The sequence below is a fragment of the Chelmon rostratus genome, chromosome 24, assembly GCF_017976325.1.
Source record: "Chelmon rostratus isolate fCheRos1 chromosome 24, fCheRos1.pri, whole genome shotgun sequence".
Classification (NCBI taxonomy): domain Eukaryota; kingdom Metazoa; phylum Chordata; class Actinopteri; order Chaetodontiformes; family Chaetodontidae; genus Chelmon; species Chelmon rostratus.
The window spans coordinates 7536291-7563452 of NC_055681.1; the positions used below are offsets into that span (position 1 = coordinate 7536291).

Genomic DNA, 27162 nt, shown 5'->3' on the forward strand with positions numbered 1-27162 from the left:
CTTCAGTACATCGTAAACACACTGGGTGTCTCTTACTGGAAACCCTCCAGCTATGCTCCCTCTGGTCACGTGAATCACTGTGCACTATTTAACAGTAACAGTATTTAAGTGACTGGTACTTCATTGTGGGGTTTCTGTGTTAAATTAGTTTAGGAGAAAGTATCACTGTTGAGGCTAAGTAAATCACTCTTGTTAGACAAATCACAATTGGCATTAATGTATGACTCATGCATGTGGCCTGTAAATTAAAGTTTTACACAACAGGAAATAAGTAATTTGCTATGCGACCTGTCCATCTGTTCATGAGCAGGTTTGTCTGGAATTTTGCATAGGTTCTGCTTCATATAGACTTATGTGAGCTGAGGAAAACAACATTAAAAGAAAGAACTGAGGTAGCCAGACCTTAGAAGTCCTGAGGCAGTATCGTAACTGGTTAATTCCGATTCCGATTTTCTCTACTTCTAAGGATAATAATTGACAGCACACACAAACCTTTTTGTAACTTTCCTTTAATGGAAAAATTAAATTCTTTGTTCGTAGTAAAACACAGACTATTAAATAACTTTTACATTTTCCCCAAGTCTGCACTAGTTTACAGGACCTTCTCTCACTCTCAAAACAAAGTGCTCCAGGCTGCCGGACAGAGCTTTTGAGCACAAATAAAACGGAATTGCAGTACTACCCACGTTATCTAACATGTTTGATTTTCCAAAAGAAAACAGGTGAAACAGATTTATGTAACAACACACCTTGTCAGTGACTCGGCAGTTACCAGTCATGGTCAATCATGCTGACAGCCAGTGGGCTGTGGTCATGACCAATCAATCCGTGCATCTCTATTGGCTGTGTGTTTGTATACGCACAAATCTTTGGTTGGCCATCTTCAGTATCTTTTAAAGAGCGCCTCATCTTTTTCAGCCAATTCCTGTGCTTGAACTCCTTCCAGACCTCTGTGATTTTGGCAAGACAGTAAAGTTGTCTGTGATTGTGACTTGGGAGATCTGGGTTTGAAACTGATTTGCAATGTAAACGGATAGTTTCAAGCTGACAAAGCCTAACGATTTTGTGAACCCAAGGGTCACTATCAAGCCAAGCTTTCCTTAGCAATGTTGTCTGGATTGGCATGAAATTTTCCATGAAGTCATGGAGATATTTCCTACCACTACCATACTGATATAATGCACCTTTAAGCTGCCTTTAACTTCTATTCTCACACAAGCAAAGGGCAGATACTTGGCAGCTTGACCTGGCTTTACATCTGCATTGTATGCGCTCATGTTAAACTGCCCATTGGCTTGATGGGCAGCATTGACTTAATATCATGGCCACTCAACTACTCAAGCTAAAAAAACAAAGACCAGGTCATAAAAATTCATTCAAATACCCATTACCACCATTGCCAGTCTTTCCCACCGAGCAACCAGTAAAACACTCAAGGCACACATGCAACATTACGGCAAAGCCTTTAGGTCTTCTGAGTAACACATTACTTTTCATCCTTAAGGCAGAGAGGCATTAGAGGAGGCCAAACTAACTGTTGGAACCAAATGTGTTGACTTAAAGACAGGTAAACGTTGAAGCTAATTGTTGAGCTACAACTAGCTGCAAGAAAACTCATTCAAGTCATTCAAGAATTCCTTACTCCATGCTTCTCATCTAAATGTAACCTACATCTACATGGAAAAGGTCTCCTTACAAAGACTGAGTGAAATTTCAGTTTTTGGGACGGGAGGTTTTGCAAACTCTAAAACATACAACAACCTGAAAATGCTTTCTCCTGTCTGCTGTCCTCCTCTTACCCTATAGCATCTCGTGTGAGGACCCCCACCTCCTCTGTTAGCTCTGGTTAATTGACCTTGGTGGGTTTAAAGGCCTGCAGCCGTGATGTCAGGAATCTAGCCCTGAATAGCAGGAGGGATTATGAAAAACAAAGCCATAGCGAACGGTAGACAGAAGCAGAGACCTGGCTTACTGCTCACGCAAACATGCTGGGAGGGAGGACAGAAAGATGTGGGTTCGAAGGCCTTCATAAGCTCTGCTGGAGTGTCCTTGAGCAAGACAATGAATCCCTAACAGATTGGCTTGAGATTTCAGGCAAAAAAGGCACTGAAGGAGCAGCGCTGACTTTCTTTTACTGAAAAAGAGGTCAGTCCCTGCACTCAACCACATTACGAAACAATAATAATAAAACTTTAACAAGAAATAAAATCCACAAAATGTTTTCTGCAAATGATTATTTTAGCTTAAAGGCCCTGAAAACTGTTTTTCTCAATTAACTTATGACTCTGAGTGATAATGTCCTCTATGAATGCTCTTTTTCTGCCAAAGGTGGAACAGTTTTCATCTCAAGAGATTTCTCATTTTACTGTTCTTCTTGGTTTGGACTGGGCGGGGTTCGGTTGGAAACATGTGATAAGGATTTAGCAACATCGTTTCTGCTGGTTGATTTTCGCAGAAGACTGAGATGAGTTGAAAACAAAATGGCTATCTGAAATCAAAAAATTGATGGTAACTATTGATTAGTCTGTCTGTTATTCTTGTGATTGAGCCTGTACGATGTCAGAAAATTTTGCCAGCACCCAGGAGAATATCTCCAAATGTCGTGTTTTCTCTGACCAACAGTCAAAAACCCAAGAATGTTAAATCTATAACAACAGAAAACAAATAAAAGCATTAAATTCTCATGAATGAGACGCTGAAAAAAACGTTTTGCATTTTTGCGTGATAAATGACAATTCATTTTCTGTTAATTGCCCAGTAGTTTCAGAACTAACAAGTTGCAGAACAATGGGTATGGCTCTTGAAGTGCCTTGCTCATGGGGAAGCCTGCCCCAGTTTTCCCAGCAGCTTTTGGGAGTTTGTTCTGCCACTGAACCACAGCATGTTTTTCTCCATCTGCAGCTAATTGTCTTAGTGGAAGTAGCAGTGGCTGGTCTGGAGCTACCAACTCTGACTAAGCAAGTTCCCCCTCTGCTCTCGTCTCCTCTGAGCAGTGGGAGGATTAAAGCCCTTTTCCCCACGACCCCGAAGCTCTCTTAAGGCGGATTACGGGAGTAGATGGCAGCTTCTGATCCCTGAGGGGCTCTGAGGTGGCACGCCATACTGCCAGCTGCATCAACAGGTCTGAAAACACCACAAACCTTAAATATGGATAAGTTTTATCAGTTTATTTGACTGGGAAAGTGCTACCAATACTGTCTCTAAAGTTACATTACACTCCCCAAAACTTCCTCACACTTATTAGAAGGCAAATTATGTGTTTCTTATGAACAAGTTTCTTACTTCTAAACCATTGTGTGCGTAGTTGATGTGTATGGCGAATTGCTCTTACACAGATAAATAAAGTTGCAAGGAACTGAAATGATGGTCTTACCAAGAAGCCAGAGGAGTTGTCCAACAAACAGCGGAAGCGGCAGATAAAGCCTCTTTCTAGGAAGGATGAGTTTTCAGGTGGAAGCTGGTCAGGATTGTAGCTCACCAGGCAGGAAGAAGTCGACACTGGCTCTCCATCTGAGTATGTTAAATATCATGTTATTTTTATTTATTATGATTTAAATAAAACATACGGCATAGAACTGTGTGTAAAACGTCAGCTTTTTAAAACAAACTGCACTGTATGTTTGTACAGTTTTTGTGTATTTTCAACTGCTGACCCTTACCTAATGCAAGATGACAAGTGCATGTTTGTATGTACAGTAGGAGTGTGTGTGTGTGTGTGTGTGTGTGTGCTGGAGAAGGCAACTGTGTGACTTTGTTTTAGTTGTTGATGCATCCACCGCTGTGTTGTGTTTCTGTGTGTACACTGTGTCATTGAAAGTGCATGTGTGTGTGTTTGTGTGTGTGTGCTGTAAGATTTAGAACACCTCTCAGGAGGCTTTAGTTAAAGGTCAACTCATCTCACCTCTTCTCTGACCTCAGATCAGATACAGAAGGGCAAAAAAAACTGTCCACAACTTCCACAACATCTATTTATCAGTACAGAATCATCTGTCTCATGGATTTGTACATTCGTAATGCAGGACTGTGATGTTAGTGTCATGTCCTGATCATGTGTACCAAGTTCTACACTGATTCGAGGAAACACCAGTGAGTTATTGACAGTTCAATTTAATTAAACTCTAATGTTACAATACTAATACTCAGGTATATGGTATAGTGAAAAGCAGGCCTTTGAACTGGTTCAAGGAATGAAAACGAAAACCGGAAACTTTTTGTATTTTACATGGAACTGAAACGAAACCGGAAACAGCATTATTAAAAATAATGGTAACTGATTAATACGGGTTTTATTTCGTTCCTCATAGTTTCTGTAGCCTACAAATTAAACAAGTAAATCTTCTCCTGCGCATGTTTTGTGTGTGACATTCACGAGACGTTCGCTGACTGAATGGAGAGAGAGGTGGACTACTATCACGTCTCCACATCTTAAATAAGAGGTAAATATTGCAGTCTAGTTGTTATTTAACACGTCCATTTCAAACACGATATCAATATATTTGTCCATGTTAATAATCGGCTCGCGAACATTAGGCTAAATGACGTTAACCTCTGTTTGCCGAATGCATAGGGCCTGACTAGCTAGTCTTGGTAACACACTAAACGAATTATCTTTCATTTGTGGCACTTTTTCTGTTTGTGTAGATGAAAGACATACTGAAAATTCCAAATCGCCAACATTTTTCCTTTGACCCATCAACAAACAAATCGAAATGCAACATTGAGGGATGTGGAGCCGAAATAGCGGGCAACCATGGGGGGAATTTGCAGAGGCATATCCAAAGACATCATCCGGAAGTCTTCTACTGACACCGCAAAAAAGACCTGGCACAAGGCAAAGTACTCTAGATGCGGTCGCTTTAGAAAAATAATCGACCCACTACAACAAGCAATTGGAAAAGGTTTTGCAATTAATTCAGCCAACATTCGTGAGAGGGTAACAACACTCGCCGACAGTGAAAGGAGAAAACTGATGGATGAGCTTAGTGGTAGGCTTATCCTGCCACTAATTAATGGGGATTAACGTGCAATATACAGAAGGAGAAAACATTGTGTATATTCCTCTTGCACCAGCACATCACAGAAACAGCATGGAGATATCGCTGAATTGAACTGGGTGTGTCTTCAGTTGACAGACCTGTTGAGGGATCTGTGGGGGGTCCAAGGCCGGAAGGGGGGTTGAGGGCCCAGTGCAGGTTGCTCCTGAACTCCTGCTGGTCTTCAGTGTGGATCAACTCAAATACACTCTGGTGCATCACGTCGGTCTGACAGGGAAACTCAGTTTAAGTGTGAATCAGTTTACATGGATTTACAGTATGATCAAGGAGCTGAAATGACTTTTTGAAAACATATTTTTGAGAAAATGAGAAAAGAATCTGACCTGTTTTAGAAAAATAGAGTTGTAAAGAGTATGAGACTACATGAGTTAAAGTAAATGTTTCATTGAAGCAGTTACTGTCAGCAGGTACCCTGAGGGGTGTGTTTGATTCCGTTTGCCTTGAAGTGGAGCCAAAAGAAATCAAGTGTTGCTAAACATTTAATTCAAATAGCTGAAACAAAGCCAAAGACCTGCTGTGACCCTGATATCAGTTGTCCAGACCCAGCATGACCTGGCTGAGGACCAGATTGGAACCACCCTCCCAGTGTGGGCGGGGTCAAACTCAGGTCACCAAAAAGGAATTTTGACAGGCAGAAGTGTTACGTGAAATACTTTTCAAACAGCAAAATAGGACGGGGAGTTACTTTTCTCATTAACTGTGTTTGGGAATTATGCAGCCAGGTTATTAACTCTTAAAGCATCGGTTGTGCTAAGATAGCAGTGGAAAGGCAAGGAAACATGCCAGTAGGGACAGGGGTGTGCTTACTGCAGCGTAGTACAATGCAGCCATTACTTCAGGTAATCCTGTTAATCAGTTGGATGGATGTCCTATTTCCTTTCTCAAATCTTGCAACATAGGTAACATGACACAACAGCTACTTAACCTTAGATGTCCCCTATATGTATGCAGTCATTTTGACAGAACTCATTTCAAGTCCTGTGCACCTTAAATTGGCTGACTAATTACCTGAAAATGGTATTCCTTCATTCTGCCAGGAGAGTTTAAAACTTTATTACCTGACGTCTTTCATGACTCTGATGTCTTTCATCATTCTATTTGTTACTTGACTGTTAGTAGTCTGGTTTTACATGGAATGTTTTTGCATGCTGATTTTGTTTTGGTTTATGAATCTTTCTTGGTCCTAGTGGTGAGAGAAACGACAAAAACATCATGTGTCTCCACAAATTTTCCTTCTTTCACTCCTCTTTTTGGCACATTTTTTACTTTTCCTGCTTGTTTCTTAGCTGTGTCTTATTTCATGGGTGTTCCAACAGCTGTTGACACCCAATGTTTGAGTGACACTCTGTGTGGTGTTTTCAAACACTTCACGTGAGCAGAGACAGCAGCTTCACCACAGATTTGGGCTTGTTTGGTAAATGAATGGTGACGTGCCTCAGGTGGACAGGGAAATGAGGGGTGAGAGGTGGTGTTTACACCCTGACCAGTGCATATGGAAGGGGGCCAAGATGTGTGGTTGTGCACTGTGATAAAGTGTGTGTGTGTGTTTATAGTCTGCATTTAGAAGGTGTGTGTGTATATGTGAGTATGCGTCAGACAGACAGACTTTGGATAATTTGATAATCACATCCTCCAAAATGAGATTAGACTGAAGGCAGCAGCGCTCTGTTGTGAAGCCAACTGGATTAAACCTCTCGCTCCATATGTGTGTTTGTTTCAACTCTCGGAGCACTCAGGACAACACCTTCACTTGCTGCTCTTTAGGGCCACTTGCCATGAACCTCATTGTACTCGTAAAATCCACCTCTTGTCTCTTTGTAGTCCCCCCCAGTGGCTAACAGCCTTACTAGTGTTGGAGTGAGACTATATACATCACTTTATGTTGCACCCTGGTAATCTTAGAAAATACACACACAATACAAAAATTTATCAAAAAAAGATGAGATGTTATTTACATGACAACAAAAGTGAGGAAAATTAAACACATCTTTTTTTTTTTGCTTCACATTAACCAACTGTAAACCAAACACGTGTTATAAAACAGGTCATTTGACCCAGAAGTTGCCTTTTTATTGGAACGTGTTTTGGAAATCTGTTTTTGGACATGTTAATTTTTCTTGAGGGTTGAGATAAGCAACATGTTTAACAACTGTACTGGAATTTATTGGAGGTTTTACCTGATGGAAGCCAAGGTAATCCTGGATGGTGTGAGAGCAGAAGAAGATGATTCCCTCAGCTGTCACCACAAGGACGAAGCCATTCAGGGCCTGCCGAGAGAAAAAACACAGTTTTAATGTTAAGAATAATTATTAGCGCGTTTATACTGCATGTTGGTCACTGAAAGTGCCAGCGGACCATCACAATAACAGCAGGCATCATGATATGTTAATTCCACTATGAGAGACTCTTGTGTTCTCTGCAATTAGGTGGAAAAAAAGTGTGCATATATCAGAAGTGGCATTGGCATGCAGTCAAAATGAGTTGGAAACTGGCATATCAGATATCTGCAAAAATCCAGTATTGTGCATCCCAACCAAACATAACAACATATGTACAACAGATGCACTGAAGACAGTTTTTCATACTGAAACCCAAATGTCAGTTAGCAACAAAACATTTTACAAGACAAAGGTGAAAATGACACATCCAGTGCCTGTTTTGAAATTATTGCATCGTTACATTAGAAATCTCAGAAGATATGGGACTGGATGATAACAGAGGATGAAAGACAAAGAAAACTAAAGGAAAACAGGGATGGTATTTCTCCCCCGGGCAGAAAGAGAGGAAGACGAGGAGGAGAGGCTAGAGCTGAGTTGACGTCAGTTCACAGAGAAGTCATGGAGGAGGAGGAGGAGGGAGGAGAAGGAGGTCACTACTGGATGACTAACACCTCCATCATCGCTCCTCCTCTCCCTCCTCGAGCCTCAGGGTTCGGTGAGGAGGTGATGACACTGTGTCCCGACACTGCAAAGAGTCACAACGGCATCCTGCCAGCATCCGCCTACACCTCACTGATGATGATGATGATGATAAAGATGATGATGACCTCCCAAGGCATACAGGCTTTATCTAAACAGATACATGAACTAATACGCTCTGCTGTTGGGTCAAAACTTCACATTTGCTTTTGAACCTCTTTTAAAATCCATATATGATGTCAAAAATGCATTACTAACAGGCTTTAAACAAGACAGCTTCTCTTCGCTGTTGAATAATTGACATTTTGGAGGTAAGAGGGTAGGGTCAGGCGATAAAAAAATCTTGGGATCAGGAAAAAGCACCTTATAATAAAATAGTGAGATATCACCCTACATGTCAGAAATTACTTGTCAAAGGCAGCATTAATTTTTATTATTTTTTCAAGAAGTGTCTCATGTATTTATGGGCATGTTTCCAAAAGGAATGTTGCAGTAACTATCATTGCAACCCAAATTACTCTGATATGTTTGTATGTTTTTAGCAGTCCTGAAACAATTGATTAAGTATAATTTTGAGAACTAAATTAACATTTTGAATCAAAACTGATGGACATATTTGCTTTTAGCTTCTCTAATATGAGGATTTGCTTCTTTTTGTCATTTTATGTTAGTGGAAACTGAATATCTTTGGCTTTTGGTCTGTTAGTTAAACAAAACAAGACATCTGAAGACGTCATTTTGGGCTTTAGGAACTTAGGAGGGACATTTTTCACTGTTGTTTTGACAAACAGAAGAGTCAATTTAATGAAAGTTCGGTGTTTGTCATTTCTCAAAGCAAGCAACCACTCAAAACAAGTGAAGCTCAACTAAAAATGTTATCAAAATGCTTTTCTGTTCATTTTCACACATCATGCAATTCTAATGTTCTCATCTCGTTTTATCAGAATATTTATGAATTAAAAACCAGGACTGGAAATGTTAAGCAGAATCCATGATCAGTTTGTTCTGGATCAAAGATGTAAGCTGACCACACCCAGCACTGTCCAACACACACATACAAACACATGCTACACACACATACAGTATGCAGAGTGGAGTGGCATACAGGCACTGTGTATAAATATTTACTGTAGCTTCATCTGTCTGCAGAAAACACATCTCTCTCTCTCTTTCGTGTTTGGTCAACCTCTCACTCTCCTGAGACAGAGGGAGTGTATATTAGTGTGCGTGTGTGTGTATGACAGAGAGAAAGATAGAGGGGGAGAGAGAGAGCAGTAATGTTTGTTGTCTCTGTCAGATGACAAGCCAATGACGGCAACCACTGCCAGGAAACACAGGAAAACTCTCTCTGTTCCTGTCTCAGTATTTACCACAGAAGAAGCATTTCCCCAAAACATTTTGACTTGTCCAGATCAGCTGGACATGTTTATCCTCTTCGTTTACTCTGAGCTCGACCTGACAGTCCTTGTAATCAAGTGCTTAAAAATAAATTTGACTTGACTGTCCTCTTTATCACAGGTCCTACACACACACACACACACACACACACACACACACACACACACAGCAACTCACTGGCCAAAAAGTGGACAATAAGAAGGCATGAGAAGAGTGTGTTTAGGATTTGGCGATATACTGTCAAACATCTAAGAATACTGCTTTTAGTTGATTTTCACCAAGACACACACATCCCTCATCCAAACCCCCCTCACTTCAATAATAGATGTGTTCACCGGCTCTGTATAATTCATGGGTCAGTGTCTGTAATGGAAAACAGCAGCTGAAGACAGGAGGCTGCAGCCCTCCACACCGACACACCCTTGATTCTTCACAGCTGCAGTGACCCATTTACTCCTCTGGGATCAATACATTGATCAATAAATTCAACTTCTGGTTGTGTCTCTGTGTTCAACAACTGATGTCTCCACCCACAGTGCATGGCTCAATCCTTGTCCAATCTGAATAGTTTTAATGATGACGGTGGCTCTGCGCGTTTCTGACGAACTGTGTTATTTACATTGTCCAGACTGCCATTGTTTGAGGCCCATATAAACAGCTGCATCACACAAAACAACTGGTTTCAGAAACAGTGTGTTTGGCTAAACTTCATTAAACCTGCTATTGCTGACTTTATTTACACTTCCAGCAGTTATGGAGCAACATGGTAATTCATTTGGAGTCGTGCTTGTATCCACATGATAAGTCCAATCACACTCTCCTTTAGCTCTGTTTTGGTCTCCACCATCTCCAGAGGGAAGTATGTGTCTCTTGGGCTGCTAAATGCTCCATGATGTCTCTAACTTGTTGTCTTTCTATTCAAATGCATCGCAAATTTTAACTGAATTTAGAGAAAATCAGCCAAAGAAAATATGAATGAATGCTTGTGTCCATCCACTACCATTATGCAATTATTAGGAGTTGGTTCATCTGTGTGTGGTAAATTGCTTTACAGTTATACTTGGAAGGAGGAGTTGTCTTCTTTAATGAAGCTACCGAGGAGAGTGATCACACATACAAACATCCAATACCCTGTCAATAATTTGACTTTTGAAAATAGTGTGCGATGGAGCTTTTGTTAGAGTGAAAAACAACTGACCACAGTGGTCAGCTTAAACCAGGCTCTCTCTTTTCAAATGCAGAATTTTCCCTGCTGTAAGTCCAAGAAAACAAGCCATTTCTCCTGTTGTCCTGCTGTGCAGAGCAGCCTCTCCTCCATCATAAGGTTTCAGCTGACCTCAAACAGTTGTTGTGTGCAGATTCTCTGCATGATGGATGGAAAAAAAGCCACATACCAACTCAGAGCCTCAGAACCAGGGGGGTCGTCAGTGGTTGGATGACAGCTACTTGACTGTGCCTTTATCACATATAAATCCAGATATAAACATGTCCAAGATGTATTGAGGAAGGACAGTGATCAAACCACTCAACACAAACTGTATCCAGATGTTTCTAAAGTGTAAATACATCTGTTTACATCTGTTTAGCCAAGCCATGTTCATTAACTCTAAACTCTTCCCACATCCATATTGCATGGTGTCCTGCTATTTCCTTCACAAGTTATCAGAATGAAAATACAAATACGTTTCAACAGCATCAGCCGTGGTTAAAACACAGCAGAAAATAAAACACATCAGCAAGACTGAAACTTTGACAGCAACATAGTGGCTCGCTGCTCACCAACCTGCAGCAGCAGTTCTCCCTCAGGCATGCATCCATCCACAGATCCTGACGTTTTGCTGTTGTCACTGTAAGCGCTGCTCTTGTTCATGCCATTGGACAGCTGGTTCTTCAACGCCACTGCAGAAAGAGAAAAAGAGAGGATTAAAGTTATTGTATAAAAAAATCACTCCTTAATTTTGGACTGTTAATCAAACACAAAGACCAATGTGCAAACTAGAACTGCAATGATTAATTGATTAGTTGATTATTCTTCAGTCTGAGGCACTAAGGCCCCTAATATCCAGGCAAGAAAATGTCATTATTTTATTTATCATCATTTGGCAACTTTTACAGTCCAGCCAAAGAGGTGATGTGAAAAGGAATGAAAACAAATTGAGAGAGGGCGGGTTACAAGAAGAAAACCAGAGGCAGTAACACCTTTACAGAGAGAGACAGAGACAGGGTTTCAGGCAAACAATATGGAGGGAGTAACACCAACGAAGAAGGGAGGAGGAGGGAGGACAATGTCTGTTGGAAAGGCAAGACAGACGGAAAAAACTAAAGATGAAATCAGGACGACTGACAGAACACTGGTGACACAGAAAAAAAGAAAGAGAGATGGGTTTTGACAAATACTGTTTCACTTCATTAACCTGCAAATACACATACAGACAGATAAAACTACAGGATTTTAAATGTGTTTTCTGTTTATTGACAATTATTGTGACTGAAAGATTTCTGTGACCTCTGACCCTGAAGACAAAAACACAGAGGCCAGTACTGTGCCTTTGACCCTGAGGATAAAGTCTGTTTGAGTGAGTGGAGCCTGAAGAAAACAAAGAGCTTTTCTGAAGCAGCAGTGGAGACGTTAATGGAAGAGGAAGTCCCTGAGTGATGCAGACAATGCAGAGGCTGAAGGTTCAACCACTTCTTCTCATCGCGACCCAAATTCCCCACAGGGATCAATAATGCCTTTGTGTCCGCTAGCTCCAGAGGTAATTACATGGGACAGAAACCAAACACAAACCTTGACATGGACCCAGCACCAGGTCATACTAATATTAGAACTTTTGATATCAACAACAAGAATGGAATGGAAGGAGACACTGTCGATCTGTTTAGATTTTTTAGCTATTTTTGTAGCCTGTGTATATGTTGTGATGATGATGTACCCTTCTACTGTATATTTCACATATACTGCCTTTATATTAGTATGTTTTAAGATATATTTTTTATTTACAACTACTTTTTCCATGGATTATTGTTATATGCTCAGTGACAATAAAGAATCTTGAATCTTGAATGTTACCAGACAGCTAGACACATCTGCTGAAATAAATTTGTGGTTTGGAGGCAGTATACAGACATTACTTTTTCATTGAGGGAAATCAAGTCACTTTTGGATGTCTGCAGGTTCATTTGACGATTTGATTCATCATCTGCAACCATTTAGTGTATACACAGTTTGCCTATAGACATTACTCAGAGACTGGCAATCACTATTCAAGTTTTAGCAGCTAGAAGCTAACTACAAACTGGTGTCAAATGGACCACCCACATTTTCTGCACTGTGTTGCTGCGATGTGTAGTTACGTTTCTAGGGAGGTGCATGTCAGGTTATTCTGTGGCGTAGATTTAATGCAGAAGTATAAATCAGGCTTTAAAATACGAAAGGATGCAGTAAACTCACTGTTGATGGGGGACACACCCTGCTTTTTCCATGACAGTCCTACACTGTAACCAACAAATCCATGCTGAGCGTTACCCGTAAGCAGCCGTTGGGTCGTCGAGTTGTTTTCTGGGGTCGAGGGTAATGTAAATGATGCACAATTTGTAGTTAATGTATTAAGTTAATATGTAGTAGCCAATATTCTAAATTTGAAGATTTAAACAATTTGTAAAAAAGTCCTGACATTTGATTGTGAAAATTTATATTTTATTGCGGGGAAAAAAACAGCAACACGAACGCAGCAGCTGCACTGAATGTACAGCATGCTGGACAGGCGTTACAAAACCAGAGTTTCTATTGTCCAGTAATTACTGTTTTATTTTTATCATGAAAATCTGTTTAAGTATGAAGTATTTAAATCTCTCTGGTCATAATGTTGGTGAAAATAAATCCCGAGATTAGATGTGTAAATTTTCTGGCTCTACATGCTGCTTTTCTCACTGATGTCTGCCCTGTGATTGTGATTGTTGGTACAGTGAGAGATAAAACACAAAGGTTTTGTTGAGTCTTATTTTGTTTCTGTTGAGTTTGAATAAAGTGTGTTTTACGATGATAAAATTGCTGTTTCTGTGACTGGAAGATGGAACGGCTGTTCGTGTTCAAACAAAAAGGATCTTACTCTTAAACAAAAAGGTATCTCTGTAGGGATCTTTTCCATAATGTTGTCAGACATTTAGAATAACAATCTGAGCCTGTGGTAAAAATCAACACTTTTAGTGGACGTACATTGACAGTGTGCAAAGACCTGGAGGGATTACATTGAAGTCTGTTTCTTGGCTGCTGGCTCTCGTTTAATACAGGAACACAAAAACATGGGAAAATAGGATCCACAATCAGCTGATAAGTGACTGGAATTCCTCCTGTTTGTCTGGGACCCGCACCGATTAGAAACTCTGCACACAATGTCACTTCGATCAATTGAAAATGAAATGTAGGTCAATCTAATATGTGTGAATAATTAAACAACATGGTCTAGGACATTATTTAATTTGTTTTTTAATTTTGTAGCGTGTAGGTGTGTACATCTCTTAAAAGACATGTTTATGTTGAAATAATACACAAATAGTATGTCCCTCATTGCATTGTTTTTCTCTATTAGGGACATAATGCGCTAAAAAGATATTTCAATGCTTCGAATCTATGTGGGTTTTTTTAGAGGGAGTAATTGAACATAATTTTTAGCCAATTTTGACAGCCCTACTAAGCTGCACCCAAACCTTTGTCTGAGTCTGTTGGTGACAGTGCTCAGTGTAGTGGAAGCTCACACAGCCAAGAGAGAGAGCAGGAAAAGCATGTCGACTATCAATAATTAAGAGCTAGAAGGGGTGGAGGGGATATTTTGTGCTCTGACGTCATGAACGAAAGCCGCGGGCAAGGAAAAACACCCTGAGGCGACTGGGAGGAAGAGGGGAGGGGAGGGGACATCTGTTGGCACAACGGAGGGCGACGAGGACACCAATAACCAATAAAAACATCACAACAGACGCTCTTCAGTCCTCTGACTCACTTTACAAAGAAAGATGGGAAACATAAAGGAGGCTGCATACATCAGCCTAAGTGTATAGATGTTTGGAGGGCAGATGGGTCAAGTACAACACCAAGAAATGTATTTGGATGGCATTAGTGCTGGGCAATATGGTTTAAATCAAACTGTCACATCTAAGAAGCTCAAATCAATCTAATTATTTCTGGACTAAACACTCTACTGTTGAGAGAAGATTTGTATAAAAACAGTGACCAAGCCTGATGTCATCACAGAAAATAAACATATTCATAATATTTTATCTGTTGCCAGTTAGAATGGTTTTGGAAAACAAAGTGCTACTATTGCCTGTCAGATCATCAGCTTCTTTATCTTTTACCTCTTTTCAAAGGAGCTTTTGTATGACGTTACTTAACCAGAAACTTAACACAACAACTAGCAAGTCAACCTTCAGCAGCCACAGATTAAAGCCTCTTCTGCAGCCATGTCGGTCTGGAGGGACGATGACACAAACAATGACCCGTCTAATCCAGCATCTCATCCCCCATGACCAAAATAAATTATAAATAAAGGTTCAACTGAGTGCAGCAGCAGTGTTGACGAGGGGAGAGCGTCTCCAAAATGACAACATCAACAACAGTGAGGACTATCTGCAAACTATGTGTTTATGAGTGTTGGGCTGCAAGAGGTTTGCATTAAATATTCATGCAGGACTATGTACACTTTATTTGACTGTTTCAATTATCAATTATTAAATTATTTCAAAATATCTCTGCTATCTAAAAAGTTTAGAATATTGTTTTAGCAGCCAAATTAACTGATGCATTTTGAGGTAAAGAAACAGACCAACCAAAATTCACCTTTACAACTTTAAATTCATGGCATTACATGGGCCTGTGGTTATATTCGCCATACACAAACACACACACACACACACACACAAAGATTGTCACCATGGATACATACACTGCTAGGAATTAGTATGTGACAGAGGTAGACAATAATAGAAAATACAATGCTGTTGTATTGCATAAGTAACCACTAATCTACTCTGAGCACTTGGCAGATGGCTTCACATTGAGACAGATGCAGACTAACACACACACACACACACACACACACACACAGAGGACTGACACCAGTCTGAGCACTATGCCACTGTACTTCCAGACTTGATCCTCAGTGTTCACTCTGCGAGGCAACTTGCTGCATTAAGTAAAAGGAAACTGCCATATCGTAATTCTGTAAATACACAATGATTTGCTATATGAACAAACTTTATATTTCAAGTAAAGTTTGTCTGGTGCAGCAGAGGAGAACTGATTGTTGTTTCTGCTTCACGGCAGAGTAAATATGATAACAAATGAACCGTAGAGTTCTTCAGTTTTACTGGAGGCCCTGAACGCAGCATCTACAGACAAAACCTTGACCCTCCGCAGAAATAAATTAGCTTGTCCTGCATTTGCTGCTTCATGAGGTGGAAGAAAGTTTTATAAAGAAACACAGTCTGAAAAGTTAAGTGGCCTTACTTTTCTGGTTCTGTGCTTGTAACTGAGCTGGTTAATTAGAAATGTTTTATTTCAGTAGTTAAAAGCTCTTCTTAAATTTTTACAGAACCTGTGACACATGAGCAAATGATCATTTACAGAAATCCCAGGATTCAAGACCCTGAAAATTAACATTCAACCTTGTGAGGTAACTAAAAAATGGCAATCTGACATCAGTAAAAGTGAACATCCACCTGGAACTGCTGTTTCTTCTTCTTTGCAAAAATTGCTGTATGAATCCAAGTTAAAAGCTGTACTTCACTGTTCTACAGTATGTGCATATATGGCTACAACCACAAGCACATCATCTAAATACTAACAGTCTGTCCCTGCCATGTAGCTGGGCAGCTAATGCTAGGCAGGTAGTTATCTGAGTATATCTGTTCGTCGGTCAAAACAAGCATGGTGACTGATATCATTGAATACTAACTAGATTTGGGACCAACGCAGTACCAGTACTGGGTGCCGATACTCATGTAATTTACTTATTGGATACTGGTGCACCGTCGCCAATAATTACAGGCAAGGTATGCATGCCTGTTCTGGAGATGTTGACGGAATCTCTGCATCGCTAGCTGCTGGACGAGGATGCTAGCGATCTTGATAAGTATCTTGACGGATAACAACAGCTGCAGATTGGACAAGTTGTTCTTCCATCATTACAACAGTGTGGAGCTATTCCAACCAGAAGGGAAAACATCTTGGATTTGTGTTTCAGTAACATTCCCAACGCATTTCATGTCTCTTCATACCCACCACTCAGACTTTTTTCTCCTCTTTAAGACAATTCAATTATTCTGTTTGAAGAGAAACTTAAACATCACAAGCCACAATCATTAAGTGCACACAATGGTCTGAGGATGCCATCAGGACATCTTTGACTTGAATAACACAGTGACTATCACTATAAAACGTATCACTTTCTGCATAAATACCACTTTACCAGTCAATACAATTGAGAAATATCCCAAATTCTGCAAACAACAACAACAACAACAACAATAATAAGAATTAGTATTTGGAGTTCTGGGATCTGTATCAGTATTGGAATCAGCAGATGTCCAAATTCAGTGATGGGATCTGAACGGAATATGAGTGGATCGGTGCATCTCTAATTCCAACAGAGGGAGCAAAGGAATATGTTTGTTTGTGTGTAACCTCGGCTAAACATAATTCTTCCATATGCTTACAGTGGGTCAGATCAACATGGCACTGACTAAAATCCCTGCACAGAACAGACACAGGTTAAGTACATTATACATGAAAATTAAAAACGGGTTTCTCAGGGGTTGGAGGAGTCAAAAGTTGAACAGTGGGCGCCTTTCTCCCCCCTTTCCTTCTTCAAAAGGTCTGTAAAGCGTCCGTGAGTGGATTATCCCGCCGTGTTGTTATTCTCTGAGGCTTTCATCTCCTCCTGCTGTAAAGCAGCAGTCTCTTCAGACCTATATTACTGTGTGCCTGAGACTTTGGGACAGGGGTCAACTCATGGCCAAGGGCAAGAGGAGCTGACCTACAATACATTAAGGTTGCATTAAGACATCACAATGGGAGAGGGTCATCTTCAGTTTCTGCACTTTGATAGAGACGTGGGTCTGCTGGCTTGTTTCTGGAGGGTCAGGATGTGACACAAAGGTCAGATCTGTTTTTAATTCGAGGTTTATTTCTGTTGGACAGTTTTAGCCTCTGACAGGTTGCGTTTAAACAATGACTGTGGTTGGATGCCTATTTAACAGCTAATTACTGTAACATTAAATAGTTTGGTGGGAGTAACAGGCCAAGATATTTCTTTAAAAAAAAAGATAACAAGATACTGACTGACAGCCAAAGCAAATCCAAATAAAGCTGTAGCTGCTAGAGTATTTAATAATAAAGCCAAAGTTTTTTTTTAACCAGGCATTCAAAGTTTAGCCTCAAATGTCAAAATCATACCATCAACCTGAGCAAATGCTCAACTGTGGTTCCCAGGTCCAAACACATAGGCAGCTTCACAAATACACAAATATCACAAACACTGAGGAAAAATTAACAGAAAACACAATCAGGGGACCAGCAGACCCTCTTAAACAAAATGAAACAAATCCTTAAACCACTCATTAACAGAAAGAGCAAGTGTCTGATCTTTATGGGTGAACATCCTCCAAATGCCTCTGCTTGCAACAAATCACACTTTAGAAACGAAATTGATCAAATCTGATCAATTTTCAGCTTTGAGACACATGACATGAATGCAGTGAATAATACCCAGTGAGAAACATGCTGTCTCCAGTCAGAGACTATTTTCCAGAGGAGCACGGAGGACTGAGAAAGAGCTACATCACATGGTGCAACAATCACCTGAAGCTCAATATCAGCAGAACCAATGAGCCTGTGATGGACTGCAATGCTTTACGCACATCTTCAACCCAGCAGCACAAAGGTTCTTTACAATCAGCACAGTTTCAAGGTTTGCAACCAAAATAAGTGTCAACAATTTAGCATGTGACCAAGTGTGAAATATGGTCACAATCTTCCCTTCTGTTCCTGAGTTATGGTGTCGAAATTATGATGTCACAGTGGATTTGACCTTTGACCTTTTCGATGTAAAATGTAATCAATTCCTCATTTTATCCTATGAGATGTTTGTGTTCAATTATGTGATAATTAGTGTATGAAATCTTGAGTTAAGGTCAAGCGTGTTTTGTGAGGTTACAATGACCTTCAACCTCGAAAATCAGTTCATCCTTGCGTCCAAGTGGACATTTATGCCAAATTTAAAGAAATTCCCTCAAGCCTTTCCTGAGATATGGTGTTTAACAGGACGGACCCACGGGCATTCTTATACGTAAGTTCTAGAATGGATTTAATGCCACCAGCTATAGCTTTATAAACCGCTATAAAAACAACTAAAACACACAGTCAAATCAGTTTTTAAGCCACGCATGGATCTGAAATGTGTACCAGAAGTAGTTTGAGCTGTGAATCAATTCTTTAAAATGCTGATTCCAGCCCCCAGCTGCAAATTAAACTACAAATGTCGGATTCAGATATTCCACACGGTCTGTGAGGTTTTTTCTGGCTGAGAAGATTTCTGAAGGCTGTTTGTTGTTTTTGGACAGACTTAAAATCTGCATTTAACAGCAAATCTGTGAACACATTCAAGTCTGCCAAACACACACACACACCTAGATGCCAAAATCCATCTGCTATGCCTGTAAGCCTGCTAACTCCTACAAAGCCAGTCCTCTGCCCTTTACCACTTCTTAACACAAAGGTCGCAGCCTCAAAAACCTGTACACCTCACCCAAACCACCACCCACCACAATCACGCTGTATCGACACAAACACCAGCCATTTGTAAAAAATCTCCTCCATCCAGCAGACATCTGGCTCCCCTGCAGTGAATAAATTGTTCAGGCTCATTTGGCTGCATTATTAACAGTAAGACAAACTGTACTCGCCTTTGAGAGGCTGTGTGGACATCACAGCATGTCCACAATATGGAAACATACATCATTGAGTGGAAGGATTTGTTTCGGTTTTCTTGGGGATAAATGTTGTGGTTGAATATACAAACAAAGACAACAAACAGTATATAAACAGTTATTTGGGATAAAAAGTAGTTACCTGATGAATTATACGTTTATTTGTCATCTCAAATATGAGGAAAAGAAGACGACTCCCCGACACAAGTATTGTCTATATTATTGTGTTTAAACTGTGTTAAATTTCTGTTTACCTATATTGTGACAGCCCTGAACTGCGGTTTTCACATTTAATTTCACCACTGATTCATTTCACGGTCTTGCACTTCGTCCTGCTGGATGTATGTGCCCATCTTGGCCTCCAGAAACTCTCTCTGACCTTCTTTGTTTTCAGTTGAAACTTCCACCCCTGTCTGTTTTTTTGCCTCTGTGTCTGCAGGTCCTGTGTGAGGTGTGAAAAGCTATTTCAGTATTTCGGAAGGCTGGGAAGGAAAAGGGTGAGCAGCTGTTTCAAGACTATGGACTGACATTTACCAGATTCACTCTCTTTCTCAATTTCAAGATTCGTCGTTGTCACTTCTTTTAAAAACTGATGCAGCTCAGGTATTTTAGAACACATATAATGCTGCTGATTTTGAGGATTTTTGCTATTTTTCTCACATAGACCACAACAAGTCTACATCTTCCAGTGTTCGAACTATTGTCCAATCAGAGTATTTCTATGTACAGCTCCCATTTGTGCAATATGTTTCATTTGAATGTTTTCCTACCGGAGAAGAAGCTCTTGGTGCGGAGGAAGCTGACGCTGAGCCTCAGTATGGACAGTTTGTCCAGGCTGGATATGACATCTTCAGGGAAGGGCAGCAGGCTGGCAAGCCGGTCCAGCTCCGAGTTCAGACGATCGCGATGGCGTTTGGACGGGTTGGACTTGGCGCCTTCGGCTGGGGTCGGTTTGACTCTGGTTGTGAAGGAAGTATCAGGATATATAAGCCTTATTGTTCCCACAGAAGCATCAAAATGAGTCTTTCTTTCATTTTCATGGGAGGTTATGTGTCTGGCTGATAAACAAAGATCCCTTAAGTTTGGTAATTGAAGAACTGTGACCAAAACATGTACAGAGGTGGACATTTTAGATAAAAACCATGAACAAAAATAAGTATTATATCATCTGAAATATACACCAACACATCTGTGATCGGTGAATATTGGGCAATATATCAGTCCAGCCAATTTTGCCATTGGGGCTCTATTATCTACATCCCCACAGTTATTGTTGACTATCCTGTTTCATGTTTTCTCAAATAACTGATTTGGTATATAAAATCCAGGGTAACATGTTGAAATTGCTTGGTTTGACTGACCATCAGACCAAAAACAAACCCAAAAACAGCCTGTTTACAACGTGTAAATGTGGAATAAACGATTTCAATTACTCTGTGTGAAGTGATCAGACAAAGTAAAACACCCTGAATGACAAGAATCAGTGTCAGTAGCTGATGAAAACCACTTGATTGCTCTTTAAATAACGATAATAAACGACAATCTTCCACAGCTTACCCCTTCTGTGCCGGTTTTCTTCTTTTCCGTCCAGCATACATGTTGTTATTGTTGATTTATTCACAGTGAAGCTGGAGGAAATCCATAAACTCTAACTTTGAAAGGCTCCAGACAGCTGAAGCCAGTAAAAACCAGTGACGTTAGCACTCCCAGGGACCACAGGGATGTGATTCTTTCATTTACTGACGGGCAGGAAACTGCTTTAAGCTAGCGTTAAATATCCCGAACCGTTACGCTAGCGTTAGGTAACGTTAACGTCTCGTAGAGTCTTGTAACGTTAGTTACTCTACAGGTTCAAAGCTAAAAGGAAAGGAAACTAGATAAAAGAGATGCCATAGATTAAGGTCGATAGTGTCACTGTAAAATCACAATAAAACAGACGCTCTAAAGCGCCCTGTCGAAGAAGTATTATGGGAACATCACAGGAGAACTGTCGCAGTTTCTCGTTATCCCGTTCATGGCGCGCCGCTGGTCCGTCAAATCCCGCGGACAACAACAACCTCTGTTTCAACTTCACATCCTGAGGACAAACTTTAGACCCAAAACGTTAAAAGCGAACCGTTAGAAAGTTAAATTATCCTTCTCCGCTCCTCTCCGCTCTCCTCCCGGACCTCTCCGCTGCTCTCCTCGGTCTCACTCTCATCCAGCGCGCGCTTCCTGGGCACTGATTCGACGTCGGGCGCGCGCAGCGGGTCAAAGGTGACGTACGGAAACACGGTAGGCATTTATTTCCAGTTTAATCTTCATGAATATTTATGTAACAAAATTAGTCTAATGGATTTCAAATAAGCCGATAAATCTCGTTGAAATATTGAAGTAATTTAATAAACAGCTACATTTGGTGTCATTTTGCATGATCGGCTATATTCAGTAGTTAAAGTGACACCGTATACCTTTTGAAAGTGGAAAAACACAGCCTCCCTCTGTCAGATGAGGCTTATTGTGGCTAATATTATCAAGCTTTAATCTAGCTTTATCAATCTTTAAAAATGTGTCATCAAAAAACTGAGTTACATTCCAGTAGTTTTATCTCAAAACCACTACATGTCAAGGGTAAATATTGTGCTTTTTACTAGTTACTTTGCAGATTAATATTTTACACACCAGTCTTAGTTATATTATAACATTCGGTACATTTAATTTCTATCAATGATACTAACATATAGCTATAACTATATATATTTATCCAACAATAGTATACAAAGAAGTTAAAATTGGCTCCATTGTGACCAGCTAAACCAAAAACACAATATATTAATGCATTATAATAAATACAAGACTTTTACTAGCAATCAAAATCTTTACATTGTGGTCTTGCTACCTCTACTAAAGGTTGTGAATACTACATGTTAGATGATAAAATTGAAGGTCACCCCTGCGTTCATGTCATGCTTTTGTTTTGAACCAGCTTCATTTTTCTGCAGTTTTGTCTGCTTTACAGTCACTTTTTTTGTTCAGTATATATCACCATCAAACACATGGGGACATTTAATGTGCTTTGTAATGTAGTTTGTCATAGTTAGACAATGTAAGACTGTGTTTGATCCTTTCTGGCCCAGTTTAGTCCTGCAGTGAAAACCATTATGGGCTTAACAAGGAGCAGATGCATGAACGCGTAAACATGAGGAGCACTGCTGTTCACTGAGCAAAGTGACAGTGTCATCTAGTGGACACTGGAGACCATCACACTGATCAAAGCCACAACATAAAAACAAGAATAATGTTCAGTACATCAATATATTTAGCAACATCAATTTGTTGAAAACATGTATCAGAGCTCAGACAACGGAGCATACGTAGTGTGATCAGATCACTTTTAATATGGTCAGCATGGAAAGGTTCAAACACTCATACAATGATAGAGGCAAAATATTGAAGGCAAATCCACGAGATATAGTAAGTTGAAAAGTTACAAAAGAAGCCATAATAATAAGGTGTTACATGTGTTTATGCTGTGCAGAAAATGTACAAAAAATGATAGGCGTGAGTCAAGGCAATACAACATTAAAATACAAAAGACAGGACAATATTTATTTTGAAAAAAAAAAAGACAAATATATATATTTATATACAGGTACACAAAGATACTGCAATTTGGAGCCTTGGCGTCCCTGGGTTTGAAAAATAAAAGTATAATCATAAGTACAAAGGCTTTTTATTATCTTGAAGCAAGCAACTAGATATATTTATATTTCTATATTATATTTTGATGAAAGCACTCCGGATTGTAAAGAAGAGGCGTTAAGGTGCGCTGCAAAAATAACACACCTCAGACAAAAACGCTTCATTTTGTACTGAGTCTTCAGAATGGATGCCATCCATTTGTGATGATTTATGGTCGAATTAAGATTTTTGGTGGCTCTGCTGTCAAGGCACACTGGGGGATTTTCTTATAGCACCTAATAGCACCACCACAAAGTTCTTCTACGCTCGTTAACAGAGATCTGCACGGGGAGAAATTTGGGGATTTAACAAATGCTTCGGCTCAATTTTCACAAACTTTTCATATGATCCAGACCGAACCTTTAAAAACAAAATGCTGTCATTACATACAAACTGCAACACTAAAGCACATGGCCAGTCGTCACTCTACTGCTATACACTCATGCTTGGTGCCGTGAACAAACACACAAACTTTGTGGTCGACACAGAACAGAAAAACTACTGTCACAGTCATCATTTTGTCCTTTATAAATGTAAATTTACTGCAATAGTGAAGTTACTGACTGTAAAATGGTACATTTGGGAGATTACAACATAGGGAGATAACAACAAGATGTTAAAGGGAATTCTTGTGCTACATTTCAAATAATTAGTACTGTGTGAGATGTGCCATTTGAAAGCATTTTTAAGATAATGACCAAATTATCTTACAATTTAACAATGACTACATTTGATTAACAGTACATGATGACATTTTGAGATTTGCATGTTATGAAAGTTGAGCCAAAGCAATTGTAAGTCAGCCTGCCTACTTTAATACTTTACTAATTTTCTGAAGTTAGTGGTTTACATTACCCAGAATGCTTTTCAACAACTCAAAGAGAAAGGGGAAGGTTGTTGCTGATGCAGCGTTCACACCATATCTTATGTCCCATATCCATACTACATACTCATTCTAAGCAGGCTTTTACTTCACACTGGAAAAGTGGCACAATGGAGGACATGCCAGCAAGACATAAGGCACAATTTGCCCCCAATGCAATGGTCAACGAAAACGAGTTGTGCACAGCTGGAAACAGCAACAAAACTAAGTAGTCAATGGACGTCTAGAAGTCGTACTGAAGTCATTTCGTGTCACTTCTTCTTAGTTAACTTTGTAGATAATTTGTATGCAGTGCTAACTGGCAAACAGTATACTAGAACGATTAGTGTGTAGTACTTACAGTATCAAATTAGCATGTTGTATGGATTTGGGACACAGCAACAGTTTCTGACTTGTAACTCGTGTTCGTGTCAACCTCCAAGTCATCATTAAGACCAGGAAACTAACATCATGATATAAGTTCAGATATATCTGACATATCCTTTATATCAACTGCAATTATTGCTATTCAGTGAGGACCTTTATGATTTGAGAAAATTCTAATGGCTTAAATAAACCAGTAAAAAACACATAAGACTATGTGAAAAATGCTTGCAAAGCTGAAGTCAGGGCTGTTCTTCTTAGCTTATGACAGCAATGAATTATATATATGTGTGTGTGTATATATATATATACATTATAGATATATACATATACATATATACATATACATATATATATGTTTTCACTATTTTTGCTTAAAGAAATGACAATTCATTATTTTTCTAATTCTAATATGAATTGTTTCAGCTCATGTTTACATTATTTCACAACTCTAAGAGGGTATATGATTGCAGAGCTGGCCATGTGACAGTTAAAAACATTGCATTGATAATATAATACTGTACTCATAAAATTTGGGATTTATGACTTAAAATGACAGACTTTGGCTAACATGAGATGTCCATATTTGTTTGTCTTTTGATGCATTATTAATTATTAGAAATCAAGAGGCTGTCAATAAACTGACATTTCCCAGTCTCAAGTGCGAATTAAAACGTCTAAAAGCGTGCTAATGTGATCGTTATTTACAAGTTGGAAACTGTTAATTGTGCTAATTCCCATATGACTTGAACGCAGCATAATTCTGAATATCAAAACTTCTTCACAGTTCGTGAAACCACAACTACAATCATTCTGGTCTATTTCCTGCTGTTTTGTATGTAGAAATCGTTCCAACAAATCTCCACAAACCATCGACATCATAAAACAGTTGACAGAAAACTGAATTTTCCAGCAGGTGATCTGCGTTGTCTGCCTTGTCCCTTTGGTATCCTCGAGAATAAAGCATCACGGATGGCTTTACTGACCGTTCTTTTGGTTTTTAAGTCATATATTCAAGTTTTTTTGTCACTACTTTTGATTAATGCAGCTTCTAAAAATTTTTTAAAGTACTGAAGTGCTGCTGACTCGTGACACAAAACTTGCTTGGACAAAAATCAGATTTCATGGCTCAGTACTGGGTGAAGCGATACACATTTCTTGCAGTTTGAGGCTTTCTTATGATATTCTTTTCAATCTAAGTGCTGAATTGTGTTATTTTTAAGATCAAAAGACAATTATAAAGAGATCAATTAAAAGGCACTTGAAGTTTCCACCCCGTTTTTTAACTTGTTCATTTGTTTCTTTTTTTCCCCTCATTTACATATACAATAGCTGCCTTTAACCATTTTACTTCTGTTTTTCACTGCCGGACGACCGTCGATACTCCCTGTCCGAGCAAGAACGTCGATAAATTAACCACAAAGACAGAAACAGGAAAGAGAAAGAGGACGGAAATTTGTTGTGGAAAATATGAATAAAGGGTCCACTCTCACAATCATTGTCTTACAGAGAGACCGATTAACATCCTGATCAAAAATTTAATTAAAATTTAAAAGAAAATCTTAAGGCAGTGAGTAAGTCTGCTTAGCTTTGACTCTCAGTCTGGGTTCAATTTTATAAAAGGTGTCATTAAAAACTGGTATTAATTTGAGATCTAATCAAATAATCCATAACAATTAGGTCATGATCCAATATGTGTCAAATCGAGAGGATCTAGTCTGTTAAAAACTAAACTAAAAAGACCTTAATTTATGCAAATTATATTAAAAAACACTTGCTCTTTTTGTAATAAAGCTCTTTTTGTCCTGTCAGACAAAGGACATGTGAATTATTTTCTTGTTGCTATGCTTTGGCAAACACTTGAAAGGAATAGTGCAAAATATCAAAATAACAATTGAGTTTAACTTTGGTTTCGTTCATGTATCAAATATCAGTTTTCATTACACCTTTTTGCTAATATCCCGGTGGAAATGTTTTAAAGTATCAACAGACTGTCCCTTTAAAGTTTCAAACAGTTCTGTCAGTTTAAGGCACTGTCTATGTTTTTTCTCCCCTACAAGAGGAAAACAACAACACAGAAATATTAAAGAAAAGAAAATATGAAAACAAAACTGGCTCAATGACAAAAGCTGAATGCTTTGAAAAAAAAAATATATATATATATATATATATACTGTATATATATATGAGGCACTAAAAAGCAGCTGTTTTGACTGGATTGTGTCATGTTTAAATGGTAAAAATTGACTGTTAGTAGGATGATGTTGTGATGTTGTTGTGCGTTTTTATCTCTATACCCTGTCTTTAAAGCAAATCTCCCTCACTCGGACAGTAAAGAGCTGAAATGAACTTAATCAAGACGCATTTTCAAAAGGACAAAAACAGCCAAAAAACAAAAAAATCAATATATTTTATCCTTCTAAGCGCTCAAAGTAGAAAACATATTTTTAGGGAGTAGGGTGGCGTGTCTGTGCATTAGAGACGGCAGAGGTTCAACAGGCCATTGTCTCAGTGTTCTTTCTTTTTACGTTCATTCAGGTCTGGGACCATCTCGTCCACTGTGTGGGAGACTGTTGTGGACACTTCCCACTGAAAAGCTCAGAGAAGAGGCTCTTTGTGAGGTGAGGAGGTTAAACAGACGTGGATTTACCAAACCATGCACTTAGTCTTTTCTCCTGTAAAACAAACTGTGTGAAAACTCGTCCTCTAGACAAATCCAGAGCTGGTGTATAACACTGTAATGTATGTAAAGGATTTCACTTCCACCAACAAATCTCTCCATGAGATAAAATGCAATCAACCAAACACCATTAAAATAGACATCTTTAAGCGTTTTTCTGTTCTG

The 27162-nt window shown here is 39.3% G+C and overlaps 1 protein-coding gene across 1 annotated transcript in view; it reads right to left on the minus strand.

The window, feature by feature from the left end:
• The window catches only part of ahr1b (aryl hydrocarbon receptor 1b), a 35260-nt gene extending 14311 nt beyond the window's left edge, over nucleotides 1–20949 (minus strand). Inside the window, exons 1-6 of the mRNA XM_041965871.1 lie at nucleotides 20909–20949; nucleotides 20122–20309; nucleotides 11154–11269; nucleotides 7232–7321; nucleotides 5135–5261; nucleotides 3374–3510 (exon numbers count right to left, since the gene is read on the minus strand). Coding sequence (XP_041821805.1) covers nucleotides 3374–3510; nucleotides 5135–5261; nucleotides 7232–7321; nucleotides 11154–11269; nucleotides 20122–20309; nucleotides 20909–20949 — 699 coding nt within the window. The remainder of the gene's footprint in view (nucleotides 1–3373; nucleotides 3511–5134; nucleotides 5262–7231; nucleotides 7322–11153; nucleotides 11270–20121; nucleotides 20310–20908) is intronic.
• Nucleotides 20950–27162: the final 6213 nt, after the last annotated feature.